The sequence below is a fragment of the Phragmites australis genome, chromosome 1 (genome assembly GCF_958298935.1).
Source record: "Phragmites australis chromosome 1, lpPhrAust1.1, whole genome shotgun sequence".
Classification (NCBI taxonomy): domain Eukaryota; kingdom Viridiplantae; phylum Streptophyta; class Magnoliopsida; order Poales; family Poaceae; genus Phragmites; species Phragmites australis.
The window spans coordinates 42,982,488-42,995,925 of record NC_084921.1 but is presented as its reverse complement, the minus strand read 5'-3'; the positions used below and the strand labels follow the sequence as shown (position 1 = coordinate 42,995,925).

The window sequence follows — 13,438 nt, the reverse complement described above, 5'->3', positions numbered from 1 at the left end:
CCAACATTTCTGTTGTTGATCCAACATTTCTTGTAGATTTAACAATTTTAGACACTTAATAACTCAACTCTTTTATATGATTTATTGATTTAATAATTTTTCTATAGTACATGTGAATTCAACCAGACCCGCTGACACACACAACACACGCAAATCCTTTCCTCCTAGTTGTCTTTGATGTCTCTGCTTGCTTTGACCTCCTGGATATTGTGCGGTCATCTTGATAAAAGATTGAATTGTTCCCTGTTTCAAATGAGTCCCTTATTCTCTCATCGCCCCCATTGATCGAGCTACCTTCTGTGGCTGCCTCGTTCTTCTTTTATGGCCTTGATGTTGCACGGAGCCATGCCACTGTCCGGTGCTCACAAATGCACGTGTTCGCATAGCAGGAGCATACCACTGTCTTGCTCTCATAGCCTCGTTGCCGGCCACGGGAGTTCAAGAGCTCATCACCGGGCAGAACTGGGCAACGGCAGCGAAGCGCAGGATATGGAGCCCCAACGGAGGGCTCGTAACCACACAGTAGGAGCAATGGAGACAACGGCATATGGATTCCTGTGGTCATGTGGATCCTCGTCTTCAGTGGCTCATGTCGCGATTTTGGCAGTAGGGGTCACTTAGAGCAGCAGCCGTGGCGGGGAAAAAGGGCGGCCAGAGTGACAAGGTAAGAGAGGGTGGCGGTGGAGAGCGGTTGGGGTTGGGGAAGAAGAAGACTCGCTTTGCCAAATCAAGATGTTCACTGAATAGTGTTCAAGTTAACATTTACCCCTAGTCGGTCCCACAGAAAAAGAAAGAAACATGCATAGCCCCTTGTAACCATTCAAAAATGGCAATTCCTAACCGGCCCTTTGCAAAATATCATACAAACGCGGATAACGTGCATGATTCACATCAACAACACAAGACAAATTTCTCAATCTGAGAAAAAAAAAGTGGGGGCAGAAGCTAACAAAATTGCACCTTACATGCGCCGCGTGTTGTGCATGGTCAGATGGTGTAGTGTCAGCGAAGGCTGCGTTGCGAAGCCGAACGATTACCAAAAGGGTCCAGTCTCAGAGTCCGGGGACAGGTGGTGGCACTGCAGTTTTATCACGATCGGACAGCAACCGACGCAGCCGGGACTCGAGACTCCGAGAGGATCCGTCGCGGCGCACGGTGGACCATGGTTAACAGCGCGCGTGAGGTGGCGGCTGTTGCGGTTCTTGGCTCGCGCGCGCGCGCCGATGATGCCGGGGGTCGGCACGCCGGCGGCTGCATGGTCGGGGCTCGGGCTGCCGTGCAGGGGAGTCGGCATGGCAACCAAACATTCCAGTTAGCCCGGGCGGGCGTTTTCGTGCTGGCCGCCATGCATCCATTCCCCTCCCCGGCCCCGGCTGTTGGATTGTGTCGTGTCGGCGTCGGCGTCGGCGTCGGTTGCGGATGTGGGGTGCATGGGGTTTTGGTATTGCTCGACTGCTCGTACAAAACATGTGAGTGGTACATGATTGGGGTGGGATTAGGGTGGTGCTTGCACGCCATGTGTGATGGAATCAAGATGTAGGTTTTCAGATAACGCGTACGTGTCTGTACTCAGATCGGAATAAGAGCCAACTGAAGCCGCGGTTCAATCATGGTGCTTACTATCTGACAAGAGTTGCTTCAAAATTCATGCCTGCTAGTTGCTACTCCCTCCTTTCTTTTATGACAACGCCCTTTTCCACGTAACATTTTTTTCCACGTCACATGTGTGTTGTTGAGTCATTGTAGATAACTAAAAGCAATCTATTTTGGCGTACTTTTTTTGCCCGGTTCATATATTAATAGCAGCAACGATGAACTGCAGTTTTGTAGGCACGCTACTGATTCCAAGCGTGTCCATTTCCGTATGCGACAGATTATAACATGGCAAATGGGAGGCCGAAACGTGTGACGAAGAGCTCGCTTGCTAGCCGAACCTTGAGATCATCGCGTGGTGCTGCGTTGACTCTTATTTTGGTCTAGGAGTTCACGATGCCCATGCAAAAATCACAAACAGATCAAGTCCAGTAGCGCATTAAAAAAAATTCTGGAAACGTGTGGCGCAACGCCCCAATAGATGAAGTCAGTCGACAACTATAAGCATTGCAGTAATCACCAGAAGAGTAGTTGAGCATGGAAAAGATTACAACATCTAACACATTTTTTTTACTATTCTTTTCTTCTACTCCCCTGGAGTTTAGTTCAAAGGACGGCACGGCCTTCCGGTGGGGACTTGGCTACGTAAGTTCGTCTCGAATCCTCCGAACTGGTCAGGTCTTCTTTGGGGAATAAGGAGGCAATACTAGCTTCCTATTGGCTAGCTTAGGACAAGCAAAAGGTAAGCATTGGGCTTGTGTGTTTTTTAAGTATGGGGAGCGTAGAATCCAAGGAAACTTGAAGCATATTTTAGAGCCCGAGTCAATTTTGTCGCAACTAATCTTGTCTTACAAATGGCACATCCAGTACAGCTCTCAATCAAGGAGAAGCGATTTTCCACTGGTTGGACTGCGAAAGAAACAAGAGGAACGTGATAAAAAAAAGGCACCCAGCTGGAGCAAGCAAACTGGAACTTGACAGTGTAGAGACTAGGGACTAATCTACGTTATCTTCACGCCAGAAATCACATCATCACACCGGCTCAAGGTAAACTTGTGGTGGAAGTGTTCAAATGAGTATGATTCTGTTCCGGAAACTGCAGCTCACTCTTACCTGTTCCACTGATTCAACTCACTAACAACATTTCAAGCCATAACTCTTCAGAATGGTCCACTTTAAAGTGGTCAGCATACCAAATGCTCCTGTATCTTTTGACATACAGACACCTAGGCAAACAAACATCATGATAAACCCATTTGTCCCGTTATAACGAATTCCCAGGATTTATATATCATCAAACTGCTTAGACATTGCAAAACCGGCCTACCATTCAGGATATCAGATGACTGTGAATGGCCTCATATGATTCGACTTCCTTTTGGTTTCCTTCGGCAGAAGAAATCACGAGGTGACAAACACAGTTGGGTTTCGCTGCTGCCATCTGAGACTGAAATGTTTCAATTTTTGCAAAAGAAACACAACTACGCTGGCAGGAGCATGTGAGCCGCAAGGAAGGTAGCTGTAGCTATAGTTCCTGGCCAATTAATTGCCGGGCTTAAAACGAACCCCCCTTGTCACAGGCTGTCAAGTTAGTACATTTAAAGTCCACAAGGATGGATACATCACTAAACCTTTACAAACATGCATGTGATGTTCTGCTTTTCACATAGTACTACTGGTAGTATCTCGTTAGATATAATTGGATATTTCTGTGAAAGAAGAAAATTGTGTTGCTAACTGGGGAGTACTTGCACCTCTTTCTTTCAAGCAGAAAAAAAAAAACACGAACAACATTATCTGAATCTTAATTCCCATATTTTGGGGTACTCTAAACAAGGGTCATCACACAGAGAACACATCCAAAAATCTATATATTCCATTGTTGTATTATTAGGCCCCTGATCCAGCGTGATTGTATGTCGATTAGAACATTTAGTGGTACTAGCACGAATTGCAGCTTTGGAAACAGAATCTTGTGATGATTTTGCAACTGATCAAGAACCATAGATCGCCCCCCCCCCCCCCCCCAAAAAAAAAGGATAGCACCTTGTCAGGCCTTTTGGCATTAAAAGAGCTTTGAATCTAAGACCGGTAGCAATCAATTTTCCCAACTGCGAAAGGTTTTCTATCATCTCGTCATAATCATTTCACATGTTTGATGATTGACTAGGGCTTAGCAAAAATCTCCCAGAACTGAAAACCGAACCGAAACCAAAAAAACCGATAATCGGTGTTCGGTGTCCGGTTCGATTTCTATTTCTAGACTATTCGGTTTACGATGTTTAGTTTGGTTTTGTGGTTTGAAAAGCCAAACCATCAAAAAAAACCGAAGAAACCAACCCATCCCACATTCCACCTACCCACGGCCCACTCCACCCACGACCCACTCCGAATTATCGACTCACTCCATCAACCACAGCCCACAGCCCATCTCACATTCCATTAGAATGTGAATTTCGGTAAAAACAAAAAACTGAATTGTAAAAACCAAAACCAAACTAGACAGTTTTCCAATATTTTCTAGCAACTTTGGTTTGCATATTCTGAAAACTGAATTTTTCAAAAACCAAAAAAACCAAACCAAAAAAACTGAATGCCTAGACCTATGATTGACGATGCAAATAGCCTAGCACTTGATCATTTTGAATGGAAACGGGTATGCTATTTAGCACTCAGGCCTATTTGGTATGAAAAGTTATGTAAGCAGAATAAACAGTTTCCTTTTTTGTTTTTGAAAACATAAACTTTTCTCACTTTTAGCTTTCGATCAGAACAAGTCCTAAAAGGAGCAGTTCAAAGAGTGATTCTGACATTGCATAAAATACTCAACAAGACCATGTCAGTGATAGCACAGAAGCAATCTAAGACCCATGTTATACAATAGAAGCACCCTGGCCCTTTGGTGCTTATTATTTGAAATCTTGAATTTATAAGGACGAATTTATGTAATTGTTGACCTCCGAGAAAATTTGCTTTCCGAAGTTAAAGCAGTCAATGAATCTTACAAATATACTCGGATTTGCAACACTTTCAGCTTCCCTGATATGCTAATACAAGATTCTAGTCACATATAGGTTTCAGCTGTTCAGCAATGCATACCATTCAATTTAGTAGTGAAAGTACTGTAGATCAGTCCCATGCTTATAAATATCGAATCAACTCAACAGCATATTTTCCTTTCCTGGTAGTCACAATTTCTCCAATCTAAAGAAAAAGTGAACAAGTAACATAAATAACCCAAGCAGATAACTTGACACTATATATCTAAGTACATAAGGGACTTCAGAAGTTGCAAAACAACAAAAATTTCAGCAGCATGCATACATTTGGCCATTTGCCTACCATCTGATTCTAAGACCTCACTGTCAGCAAAGCAATACGTTTACTTCATTGATATAGTTAAAAATTTGCTCAATCAATTCTTTACATGTTTACACCAATTCAAGTTAAGGGACAGAGCATCAGATCAGTAACAATACTATGAACTTCGGTACATGGTAAAATGATCTGGCTTCATTTGAAAATTTCGAGCTCATGTTTCACAGAATGGAAAGCCATCTAAGGTCAAAACTGTTGGAAATAATCTGCAAACTCATCGATCCCTATAAATACCAAATGTTATACCATGATTTTACATTAACATATGCATGATAGTCTGTCAGCCATCTAATGCCAATGGGAGAAGTTTGCGGGTGTAAACTCCAAAACATGGCAGTCCAAGACTTGTCACTACATGTTGTCTGAAAAACACCACAGGTGAGGCTGGTTACTCATTAGCAGCACGTGGATTTTGAGGCTGCAAACAATATAGACTTGGGTATCATTTTGGTGCTCTTTATCTGACTAGCTCTAAAACTCTATTTTGTATTCGACACCTTAACAAGTGCCAAGGAGCTACAGGAGGCACTGGATGGTAAATCTGCGGTTGAACAATACCACAATTTCAAGGTGGCCAACAACCAATGGGTGGTGAAGCAGGCTCATGACATCACAGCGATCATGGGTGAGATGGCTCAATATGGTGCCAATGTTGGTGCCAAGTTTGCAGTAGGGGCATTATTGCCAAGCTACCCCGATCCAGGAGGAGTTTTTCCACCACACTTGAGCACAAACATGAGGACATGATGATTGATGTACCGGTTGCCCATTTGAACATGGAGGTGAAGGCACATGCTAAGGACGTGGCTCGACTGGAACATGATGCAAACCATGAAAGCAGCACTGTACGATCTTTGAACATGTCATCTTGAAGTCGTGGCATTGTATCTTTGAACATGTCATCTTGAAGTCGTGGCATTGTTCAACCACATAGATCAAGTGCCCTGTGTCTGAAACCTCAACTTCACAGGCCTATCTGGAAAACAGTACAACCGTGCGACCAGCACTCGAAGACCCTTAATGATGTCGAGTCGATAACACATGCATGTGCTGCTAAGAAGGTGGTATTTGGCAAGAATGTTGGGACCTCGGGGGCAATGCACGAAAGTGCTGCCCAAAAAACTCTACACCACCCCATGCATGCACTAACACGGCATGGGCTCAAAGGCACCGATTGCTGGACTACCTGTTGCATGACAAGAATCTCGGTTGGAATAACAACACATCATTTGAAGCTGGACTAACTGTTGCATGACAAGAATCTCGGTTGGAATAATAGCACATCATTTGAAACTAGAATACAAAAACAAGAAAGAAAAGAATGGGTTGTTATTCTATGCTCATGGGACATCTCACACTGCCATTATATGGCCAACAGATGAGAAAAGCAGCTACCCATGACCCCGAGGACTCCTTGATTAGTTGCTTCATTTACGAAACAAGTCCGTGTATGCATCCCATTACTATTGTATGATCAAAACACAATCAAACAAAAATAACACATACAACTTAATATATTAAAAAGTAAGAGGACTTCCACATATTGATGAAACAATATAGATGAGAGGCCTCTCAAGCAAAACCAATAAAGAAACAAAACCAAGAAACTAGCAGTATCAGAGCGAAGTAGGTGACAATAGCAACTAAATTCTAAATGCGTACAAGATTCATTAGTTATTTATAAGAGAAGATTATCACATCTTTTTTCTTTTTTAATTACCTTTAACCTTCCCATCCCACTGACAGAAACGATGTCTCCTGATTTGAGGGTAACTCCATTTTTCAAAGCTGGTGTCCAATTCACACGAACATCCCCGGCACTGAACAAGCAAAGAGAGGTGTAGATCCAGAAAAATAATTGCTTTAAAAGCAGCAATTTAGAAGTGGTAGGCACTGACGACATAGTCCATATTAGAATAGAAAAAAGTTCAAACGAAACTATTGTGCTGAGATAAAAGTATGCTTTCTAACATTAAGTTGACAATTGACAACTCAATGTTCATAGCTCATACCTTATCAAGCTAGCAAGCTTTGTGCGTGAGATTTTAAATCCAGCGCTGGTCAGGGCATCAACCCTGAGCGATGATTCTACAGTTTTAAATGACTTGGTCCTGCAGTTTACAGAAAAATTGAGTCACTTGTGCCAGACTTTTACAACATAAAACTTTGAAAACAAGCTTATAAAGTTTATATAGAGGTATGAGCGCACATGAGCAAACCTTGGTGGTTCATATTCTAGAGCAAGCAAAGGAATTTGAGTGCATGAAACACCAACTTTCCCCACCTGCAGAATAAAATCCCATTGGAAATAAGCTGTAATTAGAAGGGTTTGCAGCAAGCAAAATCACAAGAATCATTAGAAGGCTATCAGTAATCATAAAAATACAGCAACTAGTCCTAATGTATGATGAGTAAACATAAAACGACAGCAAACTAGTAGCATGGGCATGTGTGTTTTGATCTCAAAAAAAAAGAGCTGTGTGTTTTGCATGACACCAGACCACTCTAAGGTCAACTGTGGGGATAAAATATCTCATATCTTCTCCAGCATACTCATTGATTGGAAAAACAGGGATGAGCACACATCAAGCTTGCGCAAAGTGTGAATTGTGGCAGAGCAGATGTAAGCTGTCTAATCTACCTTTTCGAGAGTGGAAATCAGATAGTCAACAAGTTCTGGATCAACAAGGACCTCAGCACCTCTTTCCCCCTAACAAAAAAATGAAAATAGACATCTCAAATGACGAGAAGGGAAAAGGGTAAGAAATGGCCAAATCATTCAGAAAACAAGTAATTGGGACTGCAGTGCACCTGCAAAAGAATATCTCCAACTTTCTCCCTTGTTATTCCTGTCCCGAGAATAGCACCAAGAAAGTCACCATGCGAACAGGGTTCCAATCGGAAATTACCTGAGATGCTGGGTTGGCCTCAAAATCAGCTTATATAGCAGATGGCAGAGCTTATAAGGTAAAACTGAGAAAACCTCAAAGCAGCAACTACATCTGTGTTACTTGTCATAGAATCTGGGTGTCCAACAAAAATTCGGCACCGCTCGGCCTAGATGAATATAAGAATGAGAAACTAGATAGGCTAATGGAAGCAATTAACAAAATTCCATTTGGGTATTTAAATTTCACCTGTGGGTAGCCACCCTGAGCTACTGCTTTTATATCTGCTTACTTCTCAATTGCCATCATAGCCACCTTTATTATAGGTGGAGTAAGAAAATTGGTGTGGAAAACATCTCTTCGTTGGGAAGCCCTTTCTGCCTACATAAGCTAGATGTTAATGTGAATCCACTAATAGCAAGAATAACCATATCTTATCTTATATCTAAAATAAAGCTGAGTACAAAAGATGGAACTAGAGAGCTCCAGGTGACCAAATTGGCACATTTTATCATTACCATCCGATTCAAATTCAATGGACACAAATGTGCTTACGGAGAAACTTGCCAGATCATAGATCTAGAATCTACTACAGATTTTTGCAAACCATTGTATAGCCCAATGGTGTGGCACCTCAGCTCTCTGGCTGAAGATCATAGTTCGATTTGTACCCCAAGTTGTTAGGGTTATTCCTGTTGATTTTCCAATATGACCTTCCATGGTTCAAGCTTGTGACCTAAGTGTCGTGAGTGTTAAGATGACTATACCAGACAATTGTCCCAACCATCTCAAAGCAAAAAGAATTACTATATATTTCTGAGGAATACTAAAATAAACAAGCAAATGTAGCTATATCCATGTATACTATGTTTTTCCTTCGAATACAAAATTTCCATTTGAGACCATAAGAATAGAATATAATAAAAGTGAGGAAGTGCAGGGTCAATATAGTTAAGATGTAAAATTGCATGCATGCAACTATGTTAAGTCAATAATATAGCCAGGCTAAAGTGACTAACCGATAAGATAGTGGCTTTTCTTTTCCGTCCTTTTTTTTCGTGAAGGAGAACCAGATACTAGTTTATGTTCTGTTCTGTTTTGGCCATAGTTTATAAACTGTAGTAAATATATTTTTCAGCTACAATAACCTCCATAGTGGAATCAAGTCTCTTTTCCATCTGCTGTTTATCTGTTGAATACTTGGAATTTAAACGTGCATTTGCCAACTCCAGAACTGTTGTCACTCATTATCTATCACAAGGACAGAACATCATAGCTTTTTATCTTCAGAGCCTACCAATTGAATGTAGCTGAAAGTTTATGTTGCATGCACCAAATGGACACTCTTATTGACAAACTCTTTCATAGGATAATAGAGAAACAGATGCACTTGAATCATTTCTCATTGCCCCTGTTTTTCACTTACTCCAATATTCTCTTAGAGCTAAAGCTGGAACATTACTCAACACTGGTAATGGTTTGAGAAAGTGTTTATTGCAATGGAAGAGCCTGATTCCAAGGTATTTCATCAAACACAATGCTCACAAGCCAACCTATACACACTCTTACCAACCGTTTATGCTCAATAGACACTACTCACTAGGGTAGTACCACTAGTAGTTCCGAAGTTCATTCAATGTCGATAAACTGAGCCAGATTTCTCAATTGTCATATGAAAAAAAAAATTACCATATCCAGAATGTTCCTGACTTCCTCGGCTGCATTACTGTCCACGCTTCCTTTCACCGCCGAATCCCTAGCTGCTGCGGCGGCAACGGCAAGGGTGGCGCTACAACGTCCTGCGGCGCGGGTGGCCAAGCGTCAGCGGAGAGCAAAAAACGAATAATAAGATGGGCGATTGGGCTTACCTCGCGAGAAGTAGTACGGGGCGGGAATGGCTCGGCGCGGGGAAGGGACGCAGAGAAGACGCCGGAGAGGACTCGCTGACGCCTCCTCCAGGGAACCGAGGAATTCGTCTTCTTTCTCTGCCCGGTGCTCTGCGAGCTCTGGGTAGTGGGTAGGGTTGTGCTGGTCACGGCCCTTTGGGCCTGAATGCTGAAGCCCTGGACCTGTCGAATCTGTGCTCCATTTCTCTTCTTTCCCCTCTCTCTATATGTACTTAAAACAATTTTTAATACATGTATTGTCAGCTTTTTCGCTCCCTACCCTGATTTTTTTCCTCCCGGCATGGGTTAATTACTTTTTACCGCCCACCAGATGGCGCATTTTAAAATGCTATCCATCCAGATTTCATCCCTTAAGTATCACCTGGCCCACATTTTTATCACGCCGCGTAGCGCCGTCTCTTCGGCCAGACGACGGAAGGAAGAGAGGGAGTGAGATGGGCGCTGGTGGGGAGGGAAAGGAGACGACGTTGAAAGGGAGACGACGTCGAAGGGGAGAAGACGCAGCTGGACACAGCGGGGCTCAGCTTGGCGACGACTTAGATTTAGGTGGCTAGGGCACACAGGGGAGAAGAGCGGCGCTAGGGAGAAGATGGTGCCAGAGAAGGATGGGCCAGCGGTGGCGCACTGGCAGGATGGCTGGTTGGGCCAACCGAGCAGTGTGGCACGCGCGCAGTGGCCTTGCGCTGCAACGGTGCGAGATGAAAATCGGACCCGAGCGGCGCGGTAAAGAGAAGGCTGTGAGCTCATCGACAATGGCCCGAAGACGGACGACCCAAGAGGAGTGACACCGAGAGGACGACGCGCGACTCGCGCTAGCGGCTACACGAACAGCGACAGGGTGCACGGGTAGCTACACACAATGGCAGCACGTGGGATAGGCTAAAGACGTCCAAATGGGTCGTACCTACTGGGCCGGTGAAAGGACAATGATGTCGCCTAGAGGGGGGTGAATAGGCGTTTTTACAAAAATTCGTTCCCTTTAACTGTTGGCCTAAACTTACAGTGGAATATAAATTAACGGATTTTTCACAAGTGAAAAACCTAAATATGCTAGGCTCAACTAAGTGCACAATCACCCTAAATAAGTGTAGAAATTACAATCCTAAGGTGATAAAAATTATTCAATTCTAGCAAGAGATATGCAATAAAACTTAAATTGAAAAATGCTGAAAACACTGTTCATATACCTGAAATTACTGTTTACCCGGAGTATCCGGTGTGTACAGGTCCGGAAACTCCGGTAAAGTTCGGATTCTCCGAGTTCTGTACAGAACTGAGCCCGAAACTGAATATAAAGGATGGGTAGAGAGTTCTAGCTCAAACCAAGTGGTGTCATGTGTTCCCGGAGATGATTCCAAGTAGATCCACGGACAACCTACACTCAAATACACACAAACAAGTAGATCGAGCAATATGCACAAAGATTTGAATAAGAACTCAAAAGTAAAGAAACAAGAGAGGAGACACAAGATTTATTTCCCGAAGTTCGGATTCACCACCGTGAATCCTACGTCTCCGTTGAGGAAGCTCCAACGAGTCGGGTCTCTTTCAACCGCTTTCCTCGATCCACTCTTGATTTCTTCTCTTGCGGAGGCGAAATCGAGCCCTTCACAAACTTTCCCGCGGCTCACCACAAGCACGGGAGCTCACCGGCGACACCTAGTCGGCTAGGAGGCTTCACCTCCAAGAGTAACAAACGCTTCGAGAACTTCTTGTCAAGAACTCAAGTGCTCAAGAATAGATTTAGCTCACTTGCACTCAATCTCTCAACCCAACTCACTTTTCTTCTCAAATCACACACTAGAATGGAGTGGGATGGAGTTCTTTTGGCTCTAAAAAATATTTCTTTCGTGCCCTTGCAGCAGCCCCAAAGGATGGGGTGAGTGGGGTATAAATAGCCCACTTCAAAAAACTAGCTGTTAGGCTCTTTTTTGGACTTTACCGGAATATCTGGCCTACACCGGAATCTCCGGCCACTCCAGGTACCGGAGAATCCGGTCTTCACCGGAGTCTCCGAGTACAGCACAGCTGACCTCCGAAAAACGGCGATAGCTTTTGATCCCGGAGTCCGATTTCGACGATTTTTGACTCTATGGAAAGCTTATTCAGAGGGCTACACATCCCAACTGAATTCATGACCTAAAACACATAGGATCAAACTAGGAACACTCCAAAATCCATTTTGGACACTTCCACACTTTCCGCTTCGGACTCTTAACAACAAACTCTCACTTTGGGTTTGGTTAGGAACTCTTGAGCACTGAGACGTGAGAATTAGCTCACGTTGCATCCCTCTTAATAGTGTGGCATATCTAGACTCAATTTCAAAGATAAAACACATTTAAACCAATTTGAGCATTTTGAATACTTTCAAGTACCGCTTCTTACTTTCAAGCCTTTGAGGATTGCTAACTTCCATAAAATCTTCACTCCATCTATTCTTGATTCCTCATGTGATTGATGTGAATCACTCATAGCTTCTCATAGCCTTGCACAGTCCATTGGCACAAAGCTTCACTCGCTCTTCACCATCGCCTTGGTCCTTCGGCGCCAAGCCATTTGCTTGCCCTTCACCACCGGATGGTCCATCGCAGCCGACTCTTGCTTGTCCTTCACCGTCTTGCCATAGAAAACCATTTTGTATTCGACATCTTCAGAGAATTCACTTTTTCATATATAGAGTCCACTTTTGTTCTTCACTCTTGGCATATGTGATTTCAATTCAACTTATGCCTTCTTATAGATTCTAACCCCAACTCACTCTCAGGCACAAAGCACATGGATTAGTCCATAAAACCTAAATGACAACATTTATACCTTAAATTACTTGATCTCCACAAGTAACTTATTAGCCTTCATGCATATTATCAATCTTCATATAGAACCTAACCCCACTCATTCTTAAACACATAGCACACGGGTTAGTCCATAAAACTCTATTGATAAGCATACATTTAGTTACTTGATCTCTACAAGTAACTTAGCCTTCAAGCTTATTGCTAATCTTATTAAGCTTCTTCTTCTTCTTATGAGCATCACTAAAATCTCAATAACTTTTGATGCAATTCTTTGAACTCATGATATTTCTCAAAGAATCCATGCTTCATCATTTATGCATCTCCTATGAAATAACCTAATAACAATTCTCAATATGATTGTTAGTTCATAAGCATTGTCATCACTTACCCGAGCATCACCTAGAGCTCATTCATCTTGATGCATTTTTATTCTCCTCATTCACTTAGAGCTCATGCATATCTCTCATCCATGCATCACCTATGGAACAACCTACTAACAAACTCAATACCATTGTTAGTCCATAGGTATTATCATTAATTACCAAAACCACACATAGAGGCTAGATGCACTTTCAGCCGACCTGAGGCACGGCACTGTAGGCACGGCCCAGGCACGGCACGACCCGAGTCAAGATGGGCCGGGCCGGCATGGCACGAGGCTACGGGCCGTGCCTGGGCCGAGCGCGGCATGACGAGCCGGCACGGCATGGCCTGGTCGAGTCGGACCGGCACGGGCACGGCCCAGCCCAGGACGGCACAGCCCGGCACGCAAATGCCCAATTATTTTCTATTTTTCTATATATTTTTAATTTTGTAGCTATTTTTATCTATTTTTTATATTTTTATCTATTTTCTATATATTTTTTATTTTCTA

General features: G+C 43.1%; 1 protein-coding gene across 9 annotated transcripts; it reads right to left on the bottom strand.

Annotated features, from left to right (window-relative positions):
- Window positions 1-4,389: 4,389 nt before the first annotated feature.
- LOC133920583 (uncharacterized) lies at window positions 4,390-10,066 on the bottom strand. 9 transcript variants are annotated; one of them, XR_009910136.1, is made up of 10 exons: window positions 9,728-10,053; window positions 9,549-9,658; window positions 8,109-8,240; window positions 7,955-8,028; window positions 7,783-7,880; window positions 7,613-7,681; window positions 7,191-7,255; window positions 6,984-7,082; window positions 6,692-6,791; window positions 4,812-6,215 (listed from the first exon to the last, which is right to left on the bottom strand). XR_009910136.1 is itself a non-coding variant. In XM_062365189.1 (10 exons), exons 4-10 carry the CDS (start codon window positions 7,987-7,989, stop codon window positions 5,936-5,938), a joined length of 696 nt encoding a protein of 231 aa, XP_062221173.1. In that variant the 5' UTR covers window positions 7,990-8,028; window positions 8,109-8,240; window positions 9,549-9,658; window positions 9,728-10,066; the 3' UTR covers window positions 4,812-5,935. The 9 variants fall into 9 exon arrangements, 3 of the variants coding, with proteins under 3 accessions (XP_062221188.1, XP_062221173.1, XP_062221180.1); XR_009910137.1 differs by having other exon boundaries at window positions 7,783-7,888; window positions 7,983-8,028; XM_062365189.1 differs by having other exon boundaries at window positions 4,812-6,157; window positions 7,783-7,888; window positions 9,728-10,066.
- Window positions 10,067-13,438: the final 3,372 nt, after the last annotated feature.

Coding starts and splice junctions, on each gene's coding strand:
- LOC133920583 (XM_062365189.1), bottom strand. CDS start 7,989: ATGACAAGTAACACAGATGTAGTTGCTGCTTTGAG. Junction 7,682..7,782: donor TTGGAGATATTCTTTTGCAG/GTGCACTGCAGT, acceptor TTTTTTTGTTAG/GGGGAAAGAGGTGCTGAGGT. Junction 7,083..7,190: donor CTAGAATATGAACCACCAAG/GTTTGCTCATGT, acceptor TGTAAACTGCAG/GACCAAGTCATTTAAAACTG.